Source organism: Podarcis gaigeae (assembly GCF_964106915.1).
Source record: "Podarcis gaigeae genome assembly, chromosome: 8".
Taxonomy (NCBI): domain Eukaryota; kingdom Metazoa; phylum Chordata; class Lepidosauria; order Squamata; family Lacertidae; genus Podarcis; species Podarcis gaigeae.
In genome coordinates this window covers 88,564,713-88,587,671 of record NC_139684.1, presented here as the reverse complement: position 1 = coordinate 88,587,671, position 22,959 = coordinate 88,564,713, and the positions used below count along the sequence as shown (strand labels likewise).

General features: G+C 48.5%; 1 protein-coding gene across 2 annotated transcripts in view; it reads right to left on the bottom strand.

Annotated features, from left to right (window-relative positions):
* Positions 1 to 21,972, bottom strand: part of SAMD4B (sterile alpha motif domain containing 4B) — a 34,761-nt gene extending 12,789 nt beyond the window's left edge. The window contains exons 1-6 of one of the 2 annotated variants that reach the window (XM_083753843.1): positions 21,748 to 21,972; positions 10,586 to 11,044; positions 5,106 to 5,588; positions 3,471 to 3,713; positions 1,127 to 1,248; positions 201 to 287 (exon numbers count right to left, since the gene is read on the bottom strand). In XM_083753843.1, the coding sequence (XP_083609969.1) occupies positions 201 to 287; positions 1,127 to 1,248; positions 3,471 to 3,713; positions 5,106 to 5,588; positions 10,586 to 10,781 (1,131 nt within the window). In that variant the 5' untranslated portion in view covers positions 10,782 to 11,044; positions 21,748 to 21,972. The remainder of the gene's footprint in view (positions 1 to 200; positions 288 to 1,126; positions 1,249 to 3,470; positions 3,714 to 5,105; positions 5,589 to 10,585; positions 11,045 to 21,747) is intronic. The other variant, XM_083753844.1, reaches the window with a different exon arrangement.
* Between the last annotated feature and the right edge of the window lie 987 nt (positions 21,973 to 22,959).

Sequence of the window (22,959 nt, the reverse complement as noted above, 5' to 3'; positions counted from 1 at the left end):
AACCACAAGCAAGACAGAGAGCTACTAAGGGAAAACCCTGTGCAAAAAGAGCTTTTGAGTTCTCCGCCTTCCATGCATTTAAATCTGCGTGATTTGAACCACATCAAGCTGAAATCACACGGGTTAAATAAAATGTGCATCAGCTGTGAGCTACCGTTAAACTCACCAGCAAAGTCTCCACCTTCAACTGGCTCTCTTACCTTCTCCAGAGACTTCAGGACACTCTGCCTCTCCCGCAGCTTCTGGATGCTCAAGGCAATTTTGTGCCTCGCTCCTTTGGTGACGTTCTGGTCAGGGAAAAGAGGGACAGCTGAAATACCCACCAGCAGAGGCAGCTGCCGCCCAGGCCTCGGAGGAAGAAGCGTGTTTGAAAATGCGCAGCAGCCCCCCAAGAATGGATGGTCTCAAGCGATATCCACCTTTACAAAACAGCCACAGAAGCTCTGAGCATGCGTGAGCATAACAATGTCATGTTGCATAAAAAAACTCCTACGCCTCTAAGATTTCCTTTGGGGTGGCAGTCCTCAAAGTTGTAAGGAAAGGCTTAAAGGCATGCGGATAGTGTTGTGAACCGCCCTGAGACCTGAGGGTATGGGAAGTTATTCAAATTTAACAAATAATAGTAATAATAATAATAATAAGGGACGCGGGTGGCGCTGTAGGTTAAACCACAGAGCCTAGGACTTGCTGATCAGAAGGTGGGCAGTTCAAATCCCTGCGATGGGGTGAGCTCCCATTGCTCGGTCCCTGCTCCTGCCAATCTAGCAGTTCGAAAGCATGTCCAAGTTCAAGTAGATAAATAGGTAGCGCTCCAGCGGGAAGGTAAACGGTGTTTCTGTGCGATGCTCTGGTTCGCCAGAAGCGGCTTAGTCCTGCTGGCCACATGACCCGGAAGCCGTACGCCAGCTCCCTTGGCCAATAAAGCGAGAAGAGCGCCGCAACCCCAGAGTCAGCCACGACTGGACCTAATGGTCAGGGGTCCCTTTACCTTTACTAATAATAATGGCTTCTCAGACATCCAAAGGGCCCCTGGTAAGAGGTCTTCCAACAACTCTAGACATGCTTTCTTTCCCCAGACCCCCCCCCACTTGCAAAGCAGTCGCCCCCAGGACTCTGGTTTAAGCACCTTGTGCAGTACCTGCGACTCCAGATGTTGCTCTGTGAGGGTCATCATCTCTTCGTAGGTCATCTGGGAGAAGAGGGCTGCATATTTGTGGAGGCGAAGACTCTTCAGCCACGAGGGGACATCTGGGGAGAGCGGTCGAGAGGTTAAGACACCTTTGGGGGACAGCCTTGTGAGTGAACCAATGTCACGGAGTGTGGAATCTAGGCAAACTGTATTGGGTCAGGCCCTTGCGGCGCAACAGAAACGAAGTTGCCTGAACCATGTGTATTAATAAAACTTATAGACCATGTCGTTTTATGCTGACTGAAAACTGAAAGGTTAAGGGGTGATATGATAGCCATGTTCAAATATATAAAAGGATGTCACATAGAGGAGGGAGAAAGGTTGTTTTCTGCTGCTCCAGAGAAGCGGACACGGAGCAATGGATCCAAACTACAAGAAAGAAGATTCCACCTAAACATTAGGAAGAACTTCCTGACAGTAAGAGCTGTTTGACAGTGGAATTTGCTGCCAAGGAGTGTGGTGGAGTCTCCTTCTTTGGAGGTCTTTAAGCAGAGGCTTGACAACCATATGTCAGGAGTGCTCTGGTGGTGTTTCCCGCTTGGCAGGGGGTTGGACTCAATGGCCCTTGTGGTCTCTTCCAACTCTATGATTCTATGATTCTATGCTTCTAAAATATTTTAAGGTCTTTCAGGGGGTGTTTTCTTGTGCTGAAAGCCGTCTTGGTCTCCCTTTTGAGAGGAGTAGAATAAACTCCCGCCGGCCTCATCCTGCACAGCCAATGGTCAGGGATGCCGAGACACCTGAAGGGCAACAAGTTGGGGAAGGCTGTCCAGCACAGCTGAAGAGTAGTAAAAAACTGAGTGCCAGGGAATTGTCCCAGGAATGAGGCATCTCAGAATGGGGAGTGTTCTTCCCGCCCTTGGTCAGGACTATGTCTATTGGCATAGCAGTGTCTTTTAAACAAAAGGACGTTTCCCAGGTAACGGGGTCTACAGGAGGGGCCAAGGCTAAGCATAGGTTTTCAACTCCCATTGGGACCATCAAGTCTCTGACTGCTGCACTCAGCAGCCTCAACCTGGGGCTGAACAGGCAAAATGTGTGTCTGTATTTAACTCTCTCTCTCACCCACACAAATACACAGGCCAGGCAACTGGTTCCCCCTGAGCTTCCTGGGCATGAGAACATGGCAAGCCAAGAGGGACTGAAGAGAATGGGCATTTGTGCCATTTTACAAAGTTTGGGGGGGGGGGAATGGACTGCTCAAAGATGCAGCTACACATACACATCTGAGGACTCCTTTTGCAGAATCCTCAAATCCCGTTATCAGGGCTGGTGCTCAGCAGGTCCTTCCGATATTTTGAATTACTATAACCGCATTGTTTTGATGATTTTGTAAGAGTTGTAGAATCGTAGCGCTGGAAGGGACCACAAAGGTCATCCAGTCCAACCCCCGGCAATGGAGGAGTCCTTTGCCCAACATGGGGCTCAAACCCACGAGCCTGAGTGTCTCATGCTCTACCAGTTTGGCTCTACTTCTATGTTTCCTGTATACCTGAAGGAGCGTCTCCACCCCCATCGTCCAGCCGAGACACTGAGGTCCAGCTCCGAGGGTCTTCTGGCGGTTCCCTCATTGCGAGAAGTGAGGTTACAGGGAACCAGGCAGAGGGCCTTCTTGGTGGTGGCGCCCGCCCTGTGGAATCCCCTCCCACCAGATGTGAAGGAAATAAGCAGCTATCTTCTCTTTAAAAGACATCTGAAGGCAGCCCTGTTCAGGGAAGTTTTTAATATTTAACGCTGTACTGTTTTTAACACTTGATTGGGAGTGGCTGGGGAAAGTCAGCCAGATGGGCGGGGTATAAATAAAAAATTATTGTTGTTATTATTTCTGTGTTTGATATTACAGCAGCTGCAATGTTTTTAATGCTACGGCGATTGTTGTGAGCCGCTTTGAGCTCAACATTGCTGTTGGAAAAGCGGAATACAGTCATACCTCAAATTGAAGTAGCTTTTCAGGTTACGCTCCGCAGTGACCCGGAAGTAATGGAGTCAAAATGACGTCACGTGCATGCGCGGAAGCGCCAAATTGCAACCCACGCACTCGCAGACGTGGGTTGCATTCGCTTCTGGATGCAAACGGGGCTCCGGAACAGATCCCGTTCGCATCCAGAGGTACCACTGTACAAATATTAAATCTAATCAAGCCGATTTGGTAGAACTGGGTTTCCAGCGGTTTGGGGTCCGGCATTCATCTTTGAGACCAGTCCCTGACCCAGGAGGAGAGAACCGCAGTCCACCAAAGTGGCGGTTGAGTCCAGCCGCACCCTCCCCCTCCCCGAAGTACCTTTCATGCCGCTCCCCTCCTCCTGGAAGGTGTTTCGGCTGCCAGACTGCTCCTCCGTCTGCTCGCTGCCCGATGAGGCCACGCTGCTCTGGGGCGAGAGGGGTGCGTGCTCCCCGCCGGGGATGAAGGCTGGCCGGGCGCCCATCTCGTCCACGCTCATCCACTCGCTGGGGACCTGCTGGCTGGTGGGGATGAGGGACATGGAGCGCTTCAGCGGGCTGGGGTGGATTTGGCAGGGGAGAGCTGGAAGGAGGGAAGAGATGGTTAGGACCTGCCGACAATGGCCCCACACTTGGCCGCAAAATCATCAGGAAGCCTTCAGCAGTTTAGGAGAGATTTCAGGACGAAGGAAAGTTTACAAATTCTGAACCTGTCGAGTGGCTGTACTACCCAGAATGTGGGTTCATTCAGTGAACCTGACCGGAAGGAAGTTTGAGCAGGAATACACCGAGAACCACCAATTTGTCTTCTGAGGTCCTTCTTTGTGTGCCCCCTATACGGGAGGTTCGGAGGGTGACAGCAGCTTTTCAGTGGTGGCTCCCCATTTGTGGAATGCTCTCCCCAGGGAAGCTCACCTGGCACCATCAATGCATATCGAGCACAATTCAAAGTGTTGGTGCTGACCTTTAAATCCCTAAACGGCTTTGGCCCTGTATATCTGAAGGAGCGTCTCCACCCCCATCATCCAGCCTGGACACTGAGGTGAGATTACGGGGAACCAGGCAGAGGGCCTTCTCGGCAGTGGTGCCGCCCTGTGGAATGCCCTCCTGCCAGATGTCAGAGATAAACAACTATACGTCTTTCAGAAGACATCTGAAGGCAGACCTGTATAGGGAAGTTTTTAATGTCTGATGTTTTCATATCTGCTGGAAGCCACCCAGATAGTGGGGAATAATAATAATAATAATAATAATAATAATAATAATAATAATAATAATAATAATGTATTCAGGCACCAGGCAAATTCATTACTTTTTAACCAGGCCTTTGGTTTTTAACTGTCTATGGTCTTTTAGTGTAGGTAGAATGTTTTCATGTATTTTCATGTAAATTGCTTTGAGTTGACATGGCAAAACAAGCAACTAATACATTTAATAATAATAATAATGTTCAGGCAAGGAACTGGAATGACCACCTGGCTGACTAGGCCTCAAGGATCACCCAACCAAAAAGGTTTCACACAGTCCTTTGCACTGCCTACAATTCTGAATTGTTTTCTTAGCTCTGGCATGAGGATAGGAAAGGAAGACACACAGCTTTTGATATCAACAGACAGATTCCTCCTAGAGATGAGAAAGCTCCCTCTGGCTTGAGATAGATAGCTCAGTTTATTTCCAAGCCGTTTCACCAAAAATTGGGAAATATTTTGGTTAATTTCCAAGCTAATCAGAACTGGTTAACTGCTTCCAGAGGGAAACCTTTTAGAGCAGCAGAAATATTTTTGCAGAAAGGCTGCTCCTGAGGGAACTGCTGCGGTGGGGCAAGAACCTACCTTAGTGAATTGGGAAGGTCTTCTATGTCCCAAGACACAGGTTTTAGATTTTTTTGCAAGAAAACACCCCCTCCATCACCCTCCCAAGCAAGATGGCGCCTGTTTCACAGACCCTCCTCACCCCTCCGCCCTGCCTTCCGCACCTGTGTTTGCGTTGCTCCCGATACTGTTGATGGCCGACGGCACGGATCCAGAGGAATGGAAGGACATGTGCCCATTTTCCCGTGGCGGCTTCTCCTGCCAGCTGTGCCCCAGGTCTCCGAGGCCCGTGTCCACGGGGCCCTGCCACTCGTCCGAGCCCTGGCGCGAGTGGTAGGCCGTGTCGGGCCGCCCCCTGCTCTGGCCCGAGTAGCCGCTAGAGAGGCGCTCCTCCAGGTGGTTGAGCCACAGGGCCAGGGAGTTGCGGTCGTCCAGCGTGGTGGCCGGGTGGATGAGGGCGTAGGAGAGGAGCTGCCGGCTCTCCTCGATGAAGAGGTTGCTCTCGATGGAGTAGGCCAGCACCTTCTGCAAGAGCTTCATGTACTCGGACTTGGCGTCCGTGTTGCCAGGCTGGAGGAGAGGCAGGTGGGAGAGGAGCAGGGAGACTACTTTGTCCTTGGGCTCTTGGTGCCACTGACTGATGACAGCTGTTGGGGTAAGAGAGAGAGTTATGTTATGTTCTGTGTACTATGTTTAATAATAAAAATTCATTTGAAAAAAAAAAAAAGATGACAGCTGTTGGGGTAAGAGAGGGAGGCACGTCAAGAGAATATCTGGTGCATGATTGATTGATTTCGGTTGATTTGATTGACATCCTATGCCCTCTTAAAATGTGTTGGGGGGGGGTTATTGCTGTTTTCATTTTGATTATGTGCTTTGTTCCATTTTATTTATGCATACATACATACATACAGTGGTACCTCGGGTTACATACACTTCAGGCTACATACACTTCAGGTTACAGACTCTGCTAACCCAGAAATAGTGCTTCAGGTTAAGAACTTTGCTTCAGGATGAGAACAGAAATCGTGCTCCGGCGGCGCAGCAGCAGAGGGAGGCCCCATTAGCTACAGTGGTGCTTCAGGTTAAGAACAGTTTCAGGTTAAGTACGGACCTCCGGAATGAATTAAGTACTTAACCCGAGGTACCACTGTACACACATACATACATACATACTTTTCAAGTTTATACATTTCACTCATTTTGACATTTCAAAACTTGACTTCCATCCCCCCCTTTCTGCGATTCCTTAAACTTGTTTTTATTATCTTCTGCATATCCAAATTAACTTAATTTACTCATTTATTCATCTTCGTTAAATATATACTCTTATAAAATTGCAGGTTGCTACAATGACCCTGTCAATGTTTTTATCTGTTTCTAATTTATCTGTAAATATTCAATAAACCATTTCCATTCTTTTATAAAAAAAACTGTTATCTTGATTTTCCGGTAACTTTCGCTATTTCTGCATATTTCCACTGTATCCATTCTTCCTTTACTGGGACTTCTGCTTCTTTCCATTTTGGGGCCAGTAACATTCTTGCTGCTGTAGTTGCATACATGAATAAGTTTCTATAGTTTCTATACATTTTAGGTAGTTCTGTCCCTTTAATTCCCAAAAGAAAAGCTTCTGGTTGTTTTTTTCTTTTTAACAAAGGTTACTTTAAACATCCTTTTCATTTCATTATATATCATTTCCAAGAAATGAATTGATTATGTACTTTGTGGTTTTATATTCAGATTTTAGCTTTCTTTATCTCCTGCCCTCAGGAAGAAGATATAGAAGCATGATTAGTCGCACCAACAGGGTAAAGAACAGCTTCTATCCGTGGGCAGTTAGGCTGCTGAATGAAAAGAAAACAACAAGGCAATGGGTTTGGTGGGTGTGCGTCAGTAAACGAGGGAAATTAAGACTAAGAGAGCTGAGTGGGAGGGGGTGCTCGTGTAATCTCAATGTATACAAGTTGTACAGGTGACAATAAAGTATTTCAATTTTTTCAATTTCAATTTTAGCCTGTGAACCGCCCTAAGACCTGCAGTATAGGGCGGTATACAAATTACTGTATTTTTTGCTCTATAAGACTCACTTTCTCCTTCCTAAAAAGTAAGGGGAAGTGTGTGTGCGTCTTATGGAGCGAATGCAGGCTGCGCAGCTATCCCAGAAGCCAGAACAGCAAGAGGGATTGCTGCTTTCACTGCGCAGCGATCCCTCTTGCTGTTCTGGCTTCTGAAAATCAGAATTTTTTTTTCTTCTTGTTTTCCTCCTCCAAAAACTAGGTGCGTCTTGTGGTCTGGTGCGTCTTATTGAGCGAAAAATACGGTACATAAACAATGACGAGCCACTTCCAGGCACTCCAATGTAAGCCTCTGTGAACTGAAACATGACCCTTCACACCAAGATAGCCTGATGGCTTAGCTCAGGGGGCATCATGGGAGGGGCGTTTAAAGCCACCCCACTCCACCTCTTGCCCTTGGAAGCCTTGCAAGCAGCTGCGGGAGAAGGACACTGAGCAACATCAGTTGCTCTAGGACTAAGGAGAAACTGAAGCTCCCTTATTATTTTTTGCTATTGAATGCTGCATGTTGTTTAATCATTCCGGTTACATTTAAGGTACAGTGGTACCTCCAGTTGTGGACAGGATCTGTTCCAGAGCTCTGGGCAGATAACGAGGTTTCCACAACCGGAGGGATCACTTCTGCACATGTGCGCGCGGCAAAACCCGGAAAAATACTTCCGGGTTAGCCGCGTTCGCATCCTGAAGGATATGCAACCGGAGGTGTGCCTATCCAGAGGTCCCACTGTACTAAAATGTGGGGGGTTTTAAGTTATTATATTTTTGTTTTGCTGTGCTCTTGTAAAATTGGTTATTTTTGTAATTTTGTGAACTGCCCTGAGAAGGGTGGTATACAAATTTAATAAAGAAAACCATAATAATACAGGCTGCCCCCTGTTGACGCAGGGGTTATGTTCCGAAGCACTGAGCACATCGGTAAAATTGTGTATAACTGAAACCCATTGAAATAGCCTGCAAACACCCCGTTCTGCACCCTCCCTTTCAGTGACGTCTTTATGACGTTTCCAGGTCACGTGTGGGTTCAGCACAATACACACAATCACAATCATACTGAATGTGCATAAACAAGTGGCTGCTTGTAGTAAGTTTTCGTAGTGTTTGTTTGAAATGCATTCCTGTTTTTCTTTGTTGTCAGCTGCTTTGAGCACCATTTTTTTGTGTGCGGAAAGGCAGCATACAAATAAAACGAATGAATGAATCAATTTACATAGTACCACGGTGGTGTTTTTCAGACAGTGATGCTGGAAGCCACAGGTGAGGAAAGAGTGCTCAGGTCCTGCCAGCGTGCTCACAAATGGGCCATCTGGTTGGCCCCTGTGAGAACAGGATGCTGAACTAGTTAGGCCATTGGTCTGATCCTGCAGGCTCATCTTACATCCTTATATTTGAACGAAAGCACCTTCAATTGTTTCTGGAGTGTCTAGAGCAGGCACCCCCAAACTCGGTCCTCCAGATGTGTTGGGACTACAAGTCCCATCATCCCTGACCACTGGGCCTGTTAGCTAGGGATGATGGGAGTTGTAGTCCCGAAACATCTGGAGGGCTGAGTTTGGGGATGCCTGGTGTAGACAGAGATGCCGTTCCACAGAACAGGAGCAGCTACAGTAAAAGCCCTGCTCTCGGTTACGTCAGAGCAGGCTTCTGAGATTTTCAGAACTTGCAGGAGAAAGCTCTCCTGCAGACAAAAGCAGGCTCTTCTTAGGACCACCTTCCCCAAGTTGAAGCCCTCCAAATGTTTCGGACTACAGCTCCCAGCAGCCACCTGGCTGGGGTTGCTGGGAGTTGTAGTCCACAGCATCTGGAGGGCTTTATCTTGGGGGGTGGGGGTTGATTGAGGGTGCTCCGAATTGTCTCCTGGCTTTACGTCAGCAGCCTCCGAAAGAGATTCAGTGAATTCAACCTCATTCCTTTTACCTTAATCTTGGGCTACACTATTATTAGAGAGCTGTAGGAGTTGCATTTTGCCTCACAGATAAAAGGGAGGTGCTTGTGTGTGTCAGTTGCAAGGGTGGAGGTGGTGAAGGGGGTGCGTGCGCTTGGGGAATGGAGCTTAACTGAGTGGCATGGAGTTCTCACAGCTTAGCAAGATCCAGCGGAACTTGTGAGGACACTTGGTCCTTATCAGGCATTCGGCAAAAGGAGGCAGATGCCACGGGCTGATCACCCCCGAAGCGCATGCATTATGCACTCCTAATCTGCAAATTATTCGAGATTACTTATAGGAGGTCTACTTTTCCTCAGTGTTCAGTCACAAGTAAACTGGGGGTGGGGGGGAGCTCCTTGACCCATTTGCAATTTTTAGGCGAGCACTTAAATGCAAAGTGTGAATGAGGGAGAACGTGCATTTGCAAACATGTGCACCGGAGAGGCCCACTCACAGAGCCGGAATTAGCTGCAGCTAAACCATATGCTCTGGGCAAACGCAGGTCTTCTATCACAGTGTGCGAAGTGGTGCGAGGGGATGAATCACAGAGCTTCATGAATAAGGAATGGATACATAATTTTATCTCCTCCTTTAATATCAGAATGCCGAGTCACCCAACAAAAAATGACTGGCAATGGGTTGAGACCTGTCAGAAGTACCGTATTTTTCGCTCTATGGGACGCAATTTCCCCCCTCCAAAAATGAAGGGGAATTGTGTGTGCGTCCTATGGAGCGAATGCAAACTCCTTGGCTTCAGCGATAGCAACACAAAGCCTCCAAAGCGATGAGGGAGCGCTCCCTCTGCGCTTCGGAGGCTTCGTGTTGCTTTCGCTGAAGCCTGGAGAGTGAGAGGGGTCGGTGAGCACTGAAGCCTTTGGAGCGCAGCAGAACCCGCGCAGTGCTCCGAAGGCTTCAGGTTCCTTTTGCTGAAGCCAGGAGAGCAAGACTCTCCTGGCTTCAGCAGAGAGGGAGAGCTGCGCAGCGCCCCTTCAGCGAAGCGGGAGGAGAAATGGAAGGGGCTCAGTTTCTCCTGCCGCTTCGCTGAAGGGGCGCTGAGCAGAGAGGGGGAGATTTTTTTTTCTTGTTCTCCCCCTCTAAAACAAGGTGCGTCCTATGGTCGGGTGCGTCCTATAGAGTGAAAAATACGGTACTTTTAACACAACACACAATTAATCTATGGAATTTGCTGCTTCGAAACGGCCATTAGCCATGGGGAGTTTTCTGAAGAACTGGACCTCTTCTTTGTGAATCTGCTAAACACCAGCTCTGAGACACCACAGCTAACTGGAGCCGTGCTCACATGAATACCAGGTGATCAGTGTTCGAAATTAGCCAGGCGGGTTTTGTGACAGGTAACTTGCCTTTCGCGAGGAAGCAGAGATACCTGGACAGCTGGTTTAGCGCGTAACATCACCATTGGCTGGCAACACCTTTCTTCATCGCTCTGCCCCTCAATCTTTTTGGTTGCCCTTTTCTGAACCTTTCCCATCTCTACAAAACCCTTTTGGAGGTGAGCGACCAGAGCGTGCCCAACCCAATTAAGGACCCGTGGCAATACTGCGACATAAGCAGATGGTCTGAATCCATTCGGACTGTGAGAACGTTGGACCTAAGTTCCAAAGGGGGAAAAGAGCTGACTTACCTGCACTGTTGGCTTCTGACTCCAGAACGTGGATCTCTGTGCAATCTGCCAACGAGTGCTCCAGGCACAGCTGCAGAAAGCGGGCTTGAGTGCGAGAGATACGCTTGAGGAGAGACAGCAGGGCCACCGTCTGCTCACATTCATTCCAACCTTTGAACCAGCCAGCAAGGATGCCCACCTGGTCCCGGAACATCATGGTGGCTGGCACCTCGGGTTCGGCGGCAACTCACCCACAATGGGGTCAAGGAAGCACCAGGGTTTGGGGTGGGGTAAGGGGGAGGGACCCCTCACATGGTTTCAACCTCAAGTCTGGAGGCTCAGCAGAAGGCCACAAACCAGAACACTGACTTTCCCGTTAGCAGAGAAGCAGAATGGCATGGAAAGGGAGGCTTAGCTGTTCCGAAGATCTTTGGGTTCTTTGGGGATTATTCCACTTCAGCAGGATGTCTCAGAACCCCCCTGTAAGACAGAAAGAGAGTCAAGGATGAGGATCTTTGCATCCCTCCATATTTGTCTGTACCCTACAAAATTATGCTGGGCAAACAGAACCCCGTGCAATCTGCTGCTTTCCAAAACTCCCATCTATCAACACAATGTGGTGACAGTGGAACACCCAGGCCTATTTGCATTTGTTTTTAAAATTGTACTTTTTAATTATTGTGAAAGGCTCCCTGTGAATATTTATATTGAAGGGTGGAATAGTAGTTGGTTCAAAAAAAATACTGGCTCAAGGAAATGTGTCTGGTGGACCAGAGTTCAAATTCAGTGGTTTCTCTGGGAAGTAGAGTCCAGGGGCAACTGCTTTGGACAGTTCACACGAGGCTCAACGTTTTGAACTACTAAATGCAGAGTGATGACGACGGCGAACTCAAAAGAGTGTGGAGCCCCTTTCACAGAATCGCAGAAGTGCAGTTGGAAGGTACCCCAATGGTAATCTAGCCCAACCCCCTACAATGCAGGAATAACAGATTCAGAATCGCTTCTTGCACCCTTCTAATCCAGGAATGCCAACCTAGGCCACGGTCACAAAGCATTTGCTTCGGTTTGACTGGGGCGTTTTTCCACCCCTGTACTGCTCTTGCCCAGAGAAGAGCTTTTGGAGACCTGAGCAGGACTGGCACACCAGTCAAGGCTTGCACTGACCAAGGATGCACAGCTGGCTCTGAAGGCAACCAAGGGAAAGCCAAACAATAGTAGCCCTTCACACCCAACCACTTGTGCACACTAATGCTATAGAAATGAGGCCTCGCGGGCTGCAATTCGGTGCTTCTGTGCATGCACAAAGCACGATTTAGCGCTTCTGCGCATGTGCAACTGCCGAAACCTGGAAGTAACCCATTCCGGTACTTCCGGGTTTTGGCGGGTCCGTAACCCGAAAAAACACAACCTGAAGCGTCTGTAACCCAAGGTATGACTGTATATGCTTTGATGATACTGCAGGAGCCATACAACTTGAACACCCGAGGCAAGAAACAACAGCACCTGAAAGTGACTTGGCCCACAGGCCTTCTGACTCCATTCGAGTCAGAAGCAAGATGAAAAGCATGAGTTACCTCAAAGAGACATGTAACTCCCCCCACAAAAAACCCCCATACCTATTACATAACTGAATGCCTGGGAATTCAAAAGAGAATGCCAGTGCAGAGGAAAGAACCAATTACGGATAATTTTACTATCTGCCTTTCGAATGATAAAAAAGCACAAGCAGAGAAATCCAACGAATTTCCTAAAAAACTAACTGGCATGAACACAAAATGCTGTATCCATGAGCAGAGCACAGCACAGCTTTCCCCACCGTCTGGGCACTGCCTCGGGTTTAAACAGTTGTGAACTCTTCGAGAGAGAAGCCTGTTTCTATTAAAGCCCTTATATAAAGAGAAAGCATCTGTCTTTAAGAGAGAGAGAGAGAGAGAGAGACTGAGGAAATGGCTGTCTGGATCCCTCTATCCTCTGGACACTATAATTAGAGCCAACCAAAGCAAATGCCGTCCCCAAGAAAAGCCACCAGGAGAAGTCTGGAGGAGCAGCAAGGCAGCTGGCCCTAATTATACCTTCAGAGGAGGAAGGAGGCACATCAAATGCCACACACAGCTACGTAATGTGGAGGAGGGAGCCGCTTGGGTCTGCAGGTAGAGACCCAAAGCTGGGCAAGGGGCTGTGCCAACAGCTGGCAAAGCCATCCGGACGCTGGTCAGGGAGCAAGACAGGTTGAACTATTCTCTGTGCTGTGACACCTTGGAGCTGACACATCCTGATGCCATCAAATGAAGGTGGTGGGGTTAATACTACTACTACTACTACTACTACTACTACTACTACTACTACTACTACTACTACTAATCATTTATTTATACCCCGCCCATCTGGCTGGATTTCCCCAGCCACTCTGGGCAGCTTCCAACAGAACACCAATATACAATAACCTATTAAACATTAAAAGCTTCCCTAAACAGAGTTGCCTTCAGATGTCTTCTAAAAGTCTGGTAGTTGTTTTTTCTTTGACTTCTGGTGGGAGGGTGTTCCACAGGGCGGGTGCCACTACCGAGAAGGCCCTCTGTCGCCTGGTTCCCTGTAGCTTTGCTTCTCGCAGGGAGGGAACCACCAGAAGGCCCTCAGCGCTGGACCTCAGTGTCCGGGCAGAACGATGGGGGTGGAGATGCTCCTTCAGGTATACTGGACCGAGGCCATTTAGGGCTTTAAAGGTCAGCACCAATACTTTGAATTGTGCCTGGAAACGTACTGGGAGCCAGTGTAGGTCTTTCAAGACCTGTGTTACGTGGTCTCGGCGGCCGCTCCCAGTCCCCAGTCTAGCTGCCGCGTTCTGGATTAGTTGTAGTTTCTGGGTCACCTTCGGAGTTAGAATGAGCAGCCTGCGTGAGGGCTTTCTGTTGATGGCAGTGGAGGGGGCTACCATCAGTGGGGATTCAGCCTGCATCACTATCATCCAGCCACGCATCTGAACAAGAAGTTCTGTACTGGGGCAGTGGCGCTGTACTCATCCCCTGGTGCCAGGGACGGCCCGCCCATTAGCTGTGATTAGGCAGTTACCTCAGGTGGCAGGCTGGCGAGAACTCAGAGGAGCGCACTGCTCGCCGCCTCCTGTGCTTGTTGCTTTGGATGCCACTGGCTCAGGGAAATGCTGGCAAGCGGTGATGGGTGCCATTTTCTGTTTTGCCTCTTGTGGAGAAATGTCCAGCCCTGGCTGGTGGAGCTTCTTTTGGCCCAGGCAAAGAGAGACCTCTGCCTCGTCCAAACCCAATGCAGTGGGTTGTGGGGCTCGAACGCAGCCCAAGAGAATGAAAGTGAAGCTGAAGCCTAATAGGACTTTGCGGCCCTCAACAGCCTTGGCCCAGTATACCTGAAGGAGCGTCTCCACCCCCATCGTTCTGCCCGGACACTGAGGTCCAGCTCTAAGGGCCTTCTGGCAGTTCCCCCACTGTAAGAAGCAAAGCTACAGGGAACCAGGCAGAGGGCCTTCTCGGCAGTGGCGCCCTCCCTGTGGAACACCCTCCCCTCAAGGAAATAAACAGCTTTCTGACTTTTAGAAGACATCTGAAGGCAATCCTGCATCGGGAAATTTTTAAATAGCTATATGTTCTACATTTTTTTATGTGCTGTAAGTCTCCCAGAGTGGCTGGGGAAACCCAGACAGATGGGCAGGGTATGAATAATAAAATAATTGTTGTTGTTGCAGGCACTGTCCACCAAGAGGGAAAACATTATCAGTACTCAATACTTATCAAAGCTCTGACCAGCTTTGCAATCCAGACAGGATTCAGAAACCCCCAAAGTTTCTGAACATATGATGGCAACAGCCCCAAGCTTAAAGAACATAAGAGGGGTTTTGGTGGATCAGATTGAAAGGTCTATCTAGTTCTAGTCCAACATCCTGTTCTGGCAGTCGCCACCCAGGAACTCCAAAGGGAAGCCCACAAGGAGGACCAGGGTGCAACAGCACTCTCATCTGCAACTCCCAGCGAATGGCATTCAGAGGCATGTTCTCTCCCTGGTCCTGGAGATCATTTGTACTAGTCATCGTGACTAGTAGCCATGGGGCTAGCTTTAGCATCCAATTTCTCCCCGAACCACAACCCTGTAGAGCAGTGGTTCCAGATTTGCTAAATACTGTGGACCGCCTGTTGTTCAAAAGCCAAGCCATGGGCCCTCTACTTTTGAAAATGTTGGCATCTCTATGGTAGGTTTTGCTATGTGGATGGTGGCACAGATCTCCTTTCGATACTAGCTACAGGTGGCGACTATTTTAGGCACGTCCAACGGAAGCACGATTGCTAAAGCACGGGTACTTTGGGACGTGGAAGAGGGCAGAAAGGGGGCATAATGGGGGCCAGGGACAGACATCCCCATCCCACGCAAAATGGTCGCTGCCTGTACTAGGAGTTTTGCTTTTGGTTTACAATGGTACCTCGGGTTAAGTACTTAATTCATTCTGGAGGTCTGTACTTAACCCGAAACTGTTCTTAACCTGAAGCACCACTTTAGCTAATGTTGCCTGCTGAAGCAAAGTTCTTAACCAGAAGCACTATTTCTGGGTTAGCAAAGTATGTAACCCGACGCGTATGTAACCTGAAGCGCATGTAACCTGAGGTACCACTGTATAAGATACGATATGATAATCTTTATTGTCATTGTCCCATACAGAACAACAAAATTGAAAAATCTACATAAAACATTCAAAACCCAAGAAGCCTGCTATTCCAACCTAGTTAGCCCCCTAAAAACTCTGATACCCCATTTTTAAATACAATATACACCCATAGAGACTCCTTGCATTGCGTTTAAAACCAAAATCGCATTTGGGTAGAAACTGTTTCTCAGGCGGCTAGTCCTAGTCTTTATAACCCTGGACCTTCTTCCAGAAGGCAGAAGCTGAAAGAGATCATTTCCTGGGTGTGCACTATCCTGCGCTATCTCTGCGGCTTTCTTATGGCACCTGGAAGCATAGATTAGATCCAAGGTGGGTTTCAGCTGCATAAGGAGTCCGGGGCTAGAACTCTGAACATTATAAGCCCCATCCTAGTAACTCAGCACAAATGTTCTTCACAAAGAATCCAAGTCGGTGCTAGTGGCAGCTTTTCTCTCTGAACCCCAAAGGGGTAATGTTGAAACTGAAGTCTGCTACCCCAACAAACTGGCAACCCATTGAATGGAGGCAGGATGCAGCCTATGCGGCCTGTGGCTACCTGCCCCTGATCCTGAAACATCCAGGTATCTTAAAAGGCCAGCACGTCCCTGGTTCTCACAGTTGAGCAATCAAAACGTGGGAACAGGGCTGCCAAGAGCTACAAAAAGGACTTTTAAACCAGAATGCAAAAGGCCCGATTCAAAATGAGGTTTCAGGGCTCAGGAGGATGTGTGGCACCATTTCGTGCACGAGAGGCCAGTGACGCTACAGCTCTTGATCACAGCAACAGGTGGGACTTGAGAGGAAGAGTCAGGTCTGTATTGGCACACTTCTAGCTGACCAAAACTGTGCTAAAGAATAAAGCAGTGAAGGTGAACGGCTCATTAGGAAGAAAGAACGCTGGCCTGGCAAGGGAGAATCTCCGACGCCTTGATGACTCTCCCTGCTTTACTATCCGTAGTTTGGCTAGCTTTAGTTTTCACATATTGCTCAGCCAGAAAGGAGCCCACACAAAAACAGAGCAATAAGGTTTACCCTGAATTAGGGCTCATCCACACTCTTGCTTGACTTGTCAGACCCGTGGAAAGTCCAAAAAAAGCAATTCTGCTTAGCCAAGCTTCAATTCAGCAGGTAAGACTCAACTTTCGCAAGGCACAGCCGTGGAACAACGAGAAAAGCTCTTGGACCCGGAGGAATTAATCGGTACACAATATGATCAAAATATGGTTCAAGCAAAAGTGTGGACAAGCCTTTATCTGTTCACGTGACCCTTTCCAGGTGATTTCCAGAGTGGCTGGGGCAATCCAGTCCAATGGGCAACATGCAAATAATAAAATTATCACTATTAAATTATTACCTACCTGTGCTTTAGGAATCAAAGTTTGGGTTTTTTTAATAAAGTATTTATATACCACTTTATCATGTAAAGAAAAATATCAAAGCGGTATACAGCAATAATACATAAAACATATAATAAATTTAAACAATTAGCCATTGTGCAAATTTATAAAGAACTGGGTATCCTCCCCACAAAGTTACCAGTGCCCTGGTAACCGAAAAACTCTGCCCAAGCCTAGCCCAATACTGATATACACACACAAGCCAATTACTCTCTATGGTAGCGCATGCAAGCAAACGGCTTCACAGCTGAAGTGTGCAGAGGAAGGACAAGTGAATGGAAAGCCCAGAAGATAAACAAACTTGCCAATCCCAGCCTGTCATGTAATGCAGCCTGCAAAGCAGCTCATGGAATGACAAACTGGATGATGGCCCTCAGCGCCTACGTCATCTCATGCACTCACCCCAATTTCCAACACCCTTCTTGCAAAACTCCCAGAAGTTAAAAACCCAACTAATTGTGAAGTGCAAAGTTTACTCCCTTTGCACTAGTTGGGTCCTCTTGCAAGTCAGGTAAGAGACACACCCACCTTAAAACAGGGTCCAGAACAAGTTTCCAATAGACAGTTCAGAATGAGACTTATGGGTCATTTTATAATCTAAGGACACACAACAACGGCGCATCACGAAATATATTTCGAGTCAGATAAGCTTTTCCCCAAATAAAGCCTTTTGACAGGCTCTTACATATTCACAGCTGTCATGGACACAGAATTTGGGACCACATTACTAGTGATATAGAGCATTATAGTAACAGAGGACCTCTCCTTCCAAGTTTCTTAATCTGCTTTTGCTCTCTGGTTGCAGTTTCTAGGCAGGCAGAAGAATGGCAGAATCTCAGCCTTCTTATCTCTTGTCCTGACAAATCTGGTTACAGAGTGTTAAATGCAAGATAGGAAGCCTGAGGGAAAAACACAAAGGATGGAACCACAAACTTCAACCAACCAATAAGGCAAGAAACTTTTGACAACAGGGTTGCCAGTATATATCATGCTTAGTGTTAATAGTTTGTACTGTCACCAGTGACTCCCACAATTGCAGACAAGGCTCCTCGAAAGGTTTACTTGTAACATGTGTGAAAGAAAGAAGGATGCCTACAATTTTCAATCAAGAAAAAAAAGTGCACCCATCACCAAAAGTTTGGGAAACTTTGGCCTGGTCATTTCAGTCATTAAAGTTCCCTCTTTGCAATATTAACTTGAAGACCCAAAGATAAATGTTCTAAAAAAGCACAATTACAGTACAGTACAAAAAGAGAGGGACGCAGGTGGCGCTGTGGGTTAAAGCCTCAGCGCCTAGGACTTGCCAATCGAAAGGTCGGCGGTTCGAATCCCTGCGGCGGGGTGCGCTCCTGCTGCTCGGTCCCAGCGCCTGCCAACCTAGCAGTTCGAAAGCACCTCCGGGTGCAAGTAGATAAATAGGGACCGCTTACCAGTGGGAAGGTAAACGGCGTTTCCGTGTGCGGCTCTGGCTCGCCAGAGCAGCGATGTCACGCTGGCCACGTGACCCGGAAGTGTCTCCGGACAGTGCTGGCCCCTGGCCTCTTGAGTGAGATGGGCGCACAACCCCAGAGTCTGTCAAGACTGGCCCGTACGGGCAGGGGTACCTTTACCTTTACCTTACAAAAAGAGAGAGAGAGACTTTCTTCCATACACAAACCCTTTGCACCAGTGATCCCAAGGTATACAAAGAAAACAGCAAGATGTATTGGAGAGAAGTTAAGCGATTATTTCAGGAGTTAATATTTCACACCTCAGGTGTTGCCATCAGTTTATCTCCTTCAGGCAGGGCAAAACAGCTTTCCACTTCTATACAGAGAGACCAGCATTGTAGTTTATTGATTTAGCAACACAAATAGAAAGCTCTCTTAGAAACCATTCAGAACAAATGGCTGAAAAGAAAGATGGGAGGAAGCCCCAGTACGTTGAGCCTTGAAGTTCAGAAAGTACAAGACTCAAATTGAAAGTGTACCAGAAAATTACACCAAGCCCACCAGGGTCATGTGACCAGGAAGAGCTAAATGTGCAACCACCACAAGGTACCAATAAGCCTGCCAAATTACACCCCCAATGTATTCAATTCTTGCAGAGAGATGCTCAAGTTCTGCACCAATAGCACACGTTGTCCCCTCTGAGGAGTTGAAGGGTCACCATTCAGCCTAAGTCAGAGCATCCATTTATCTAAATGCCCAGAGGAAAACTGGGATTTCTATACGGTAAACGTCTTTCCAACCACCTTACAGGTGTCATAAAAGCAACCAATGAGTTTTCATCTCATTGGGCCTTCTGGCGGTTCCCTCATTGCGAGAAGCAAGGCTACAGGGAACCAGGCAGAGGGCCTTCTCGGTAGTGGCACCCACCCTGTGGAACGCCCTTCCAGCAGATGTCAAAGCGATAAACAACTACCTGACATTTTAAGGCAGCCCTGTTCAGGGAAGTTTTTAACGTGTGATATTTTACTGTATTTTTGGTTTCTATGGAAGCCGCCCAGAGTGGCTGGGGAGGCCCAGCCAGATGGGCAGGGTATAAATAATAAATTATTTTATTATTATTATTATTATTATTATTATTATTATTATTATTATTATTATTATCTATTGGAGGGGAGGGAGAACACAAGCTTTTGGACTGGGATCATCAGGAAGCAGTCTGAACATACATATTGCTGCAACAGTTTAAACTTGTGCCTAGGGATAAGAATGTTCCGGCTCTCTTGGAGAAGCCTTTCAAAACTCTCAGGAAACAAACTGACCTGGGAAGAAATTTCCCAATAAGACCCTTAGGTGAACAATGGGCGCAGCTGCTTCATTATGATGTGCCCATTTGGTCTAAGGAGTGGCGAGGAGAGGAGAAAATGATGAAAGGCACTTTAAGATCCTTCCAAGTTGTGTTCCAGATGAGAGAAGACAAGGGAAGCTGCTTCTCTGGAGGTCGGGAGGAGGCTTGCTGAATGTGGAAAGTTCCTGGGCCAGGAGAGAGGTAAAGCACTAGATAAGCGTATCATTGGCTGGATAACTGGATTAATAGTTAATGCCCAAACCAAGCGAGGGAGCCTTAAATGTTACTTACTGTAGAAAGAAGGGATTTTAAGTGCAAGGGGCAAATAACAACAAAGAGGGGAATGTTGACTTCTGGTCAAAAAGTGGATGATGGGATGAGGGGGGAGAAAAGGATGGATGATCTAGGTTAGGAAGGAAGGAGGGTATTCAGTCTCACCTAAAACAAAACACCCAGTATTGGGGCTGGGGCGGAGCTAAGAATGGATACCACAAATTGAGATCGAGAGAGATGGAAATGACAGCCAGCTGTTGAGAGATGCTCTAGCGCTAGATTTTAAGCACTGAGCAAGGAGCAGGGCTAGAGCCTGTCAAAGTCCTCCCTCTAATTTCTATGACCCCAGAACTCACCTTAGGAATTGAAGGTGGAGGAGTCCTAAGAGATGGAATACAAACAATGGAGGAGAAAGCACAAGAACACAGCTAGGTCAGAGCAAAGGCACACCCAGCCCAGCATCCCTTAGGAAACAGGACCTGAAAGCAACATCACCATCACCAATCCAACACTGCCAATCTCCAGGATCTGGTCTGTTAAAGTGCACTGAACCCTGAGCACAGGAGCTTCCCCCTTACCCATCACAGGTCCTTGGATGTTGAAATACCCCAGTAGGTAGAACATGGGATTCGTAATTTCAAGGCCATGGGTTTGAGCTCCATATTGGGCAACAGATTCCTGCTTTGTGGGAGTTGGACAACATGACCCTCATGGTCCCTTCCAACTCAACAATTCTATGAGCCCACCTCCACCCAGATATGTGCAACCCTCTCTTAAACCCAGCTTTAAAATTGGGGTGGGGGGATAGAAGAGTATTAAATATATTAAGAGTATTAAATAAATTACCGTAAATATATTAAATTTGGGAAAGTGATGAAAAGGGAGCTGGAATGTGAGGGGTGGGTGAGAGGCAAGGTGGGAGAACAGGGGTTCATTCCCCCCCCCCCCATAGTGCGTATATAACATCAAATACATGCATATCTCTATACTGGGGGTGGTGAATAGAAAGGGATTTAACACCTTAAACTGGGAAAAGGGTAGGTGGGGGTGATGGGGAGCTGGAATGTGATGAGGTGGGCAAGGGGGGAGGAGGGAAAAACTGGGGCTCAGTACCCCCACCCCCCACCAAATTTGCACGTGAATGCCTCTATATGTAAGGGCAAAGGGGAGGAGGATTTATACCTTAAACTAGGAAAGGGGTGGGTGGGGGTGATTGGGAGCCGGAATGTGATGGGGTGGGCATGTGGGGAGGAGGGGAAATGGGCTCAGTACCCCCCCCACCGCCAAATTTGCACATGACTGCCTCTATATGTGGGGGCAAAGAGAAGGGGATTTAACACCTTAAACTGGGAAAGGGGTGGGTGGGGCTGGAATGTGATGAGGTGGGCATGTGGGGAGGAGGGGAAACGGGCTCAGTACCCCCACCCCCCTGCCAAATTTGCACAAACACCTCTATATGTGGGGGCAAAGAGAAGGGGACTTAACACTTTAAACTGGGGAAGGGGTGGGTGGGGTGATGGAGAGCTGGAATGTGATGGGGTGCGCAAGTGGGGAGGAGGGAAAGCTGGGGCTCAGTACCCTCACCCCCCACCCAATTTGCACATATGTGGGGGCAAAGGGGAGGAGGATTTATACCTTAAATTGGGAAAGGGGTGGGTGGGGAGCTGGAATGGGATGGGGTGCGCAAGAGGGGAGGAGGGAAAGCTGGGGCTCAGTACCCTCACCCCCACCAAATTTGCACATATGTGGGGGCCAAGGATTTATTCCTTCAATTGGGAAAGGGGTGGGTGGGGGTGATGGGGAGCAGGGCCCCTCCCAGCCCCCCTAAAGTGTGTCTATTTCCACATCTTTATACTGGTGGGGTGGTTGGGGGGCTCGGGAAGGGGCGTGTCCTCTGCCCAGCCCCTCCCCTAGGGGCGGGGCCTCCTCACCTCCTGAGGACCACTGGGGAGGGGGAGGGGCCCTCAGGGCGGGGAGGGGGGGGGAGAGGGCGAGGCCCGCGGCTCCCCCTCAGGGCCCGCTCCCCCTCCGCCGTCGTCGTCGTCCCCACCGCTCCCCGGCGCCTCACTCACCGTCTCTGCGGCCCACTGCGGCCCCTCCGGGGAGAGGCAGAGGGAGGCGGGCAGGCAGGGCCGGCGCAAACACGCAAACACACGCACAGCGCCAGATACCACACACTCCAGAGGGCGGCGCGCGACGTCACAACGCACGGCGACGTCAGCGCGCCCGCGCCGGGACCCGCCCTCCGATCCCCGTCCCTCTTCCCCCGCTCCAGTCCGCGGCGCCGTCGCCCCGCTACGTCACCTCCTCCCCACCTCCCTCGCCTCTCCATTGGCTAGGGCTGAAGCGCGTCAAGCGCCGACGGACAGCTGCCCCAGCCAGTCAGCGGCTTCCTCACAGAGTTGTCGGGCGGGGAGCGTGAACTCCCACCTCCTCCAATAGGAGAGCGGAGCTTTCCAACCCCTTAATCCGAGGGAGGGAGAGAGATCAGCCCCACCCCACGCTTTTTCCGTCGCCAATCAGCGGCGGGGGAAGGCGGGCTTTGTGCTCCCGAGCTACCAATGAGCTGGCGGGAAGGGGCGGTGGGGTGGGGACGGAGGCGTGGCCTCCGAGGTAACGCTCCGCCCCCTGCGCTCTCTTTTCCCGCCCAAAGCGTCTCCTCAGGCAACGACATTCCCTCGCTTTTAATTTTCTGAGGAATTTAAACCGCCTCTCACAAATATGGATCTACTCGGTCCGATAAACAATATATTTTGACCCATATTCCCAACAATAGTGTATCAAGCACTGCGTGCCCGTGCGTGTGTTCCATTTATATATTGAAAAAATAAATGAAATAATAGTTTTGGGTTCTGAGAGACCAAATGTTACCTGACATAAATTTATTCGTTCTTTTACTTCTCCTGAAAATAAAGAAGAAAGTTAAACTGCCCGTTGCCCTCAAAGGGAATAAAACCTGTTCATATATCCAGTCATAACCAGAAATGGGAAAATTTTCCACAAGTGGACTGACAGCATAGTTTATATGTATTGCATAAAACGCATGAAACAGAATAAAATGCATTTCACCTTCAAAATAATCAGTAAAAACTCGTAAATTTCCCCCACAAACTTCATCACAGTTTGGCAAACGGCCTTAACTGGAAAAATCACACAAATTAAAAAATGTCCCAAGGGCCAAAAAAAAAACAACAATGAAAGAAACGTGATAATTTCTATGATATATGGTATGGTTTTATTGTATATACAAAGAATGAAGGACATGAAAGTGAATTAACCCCCAG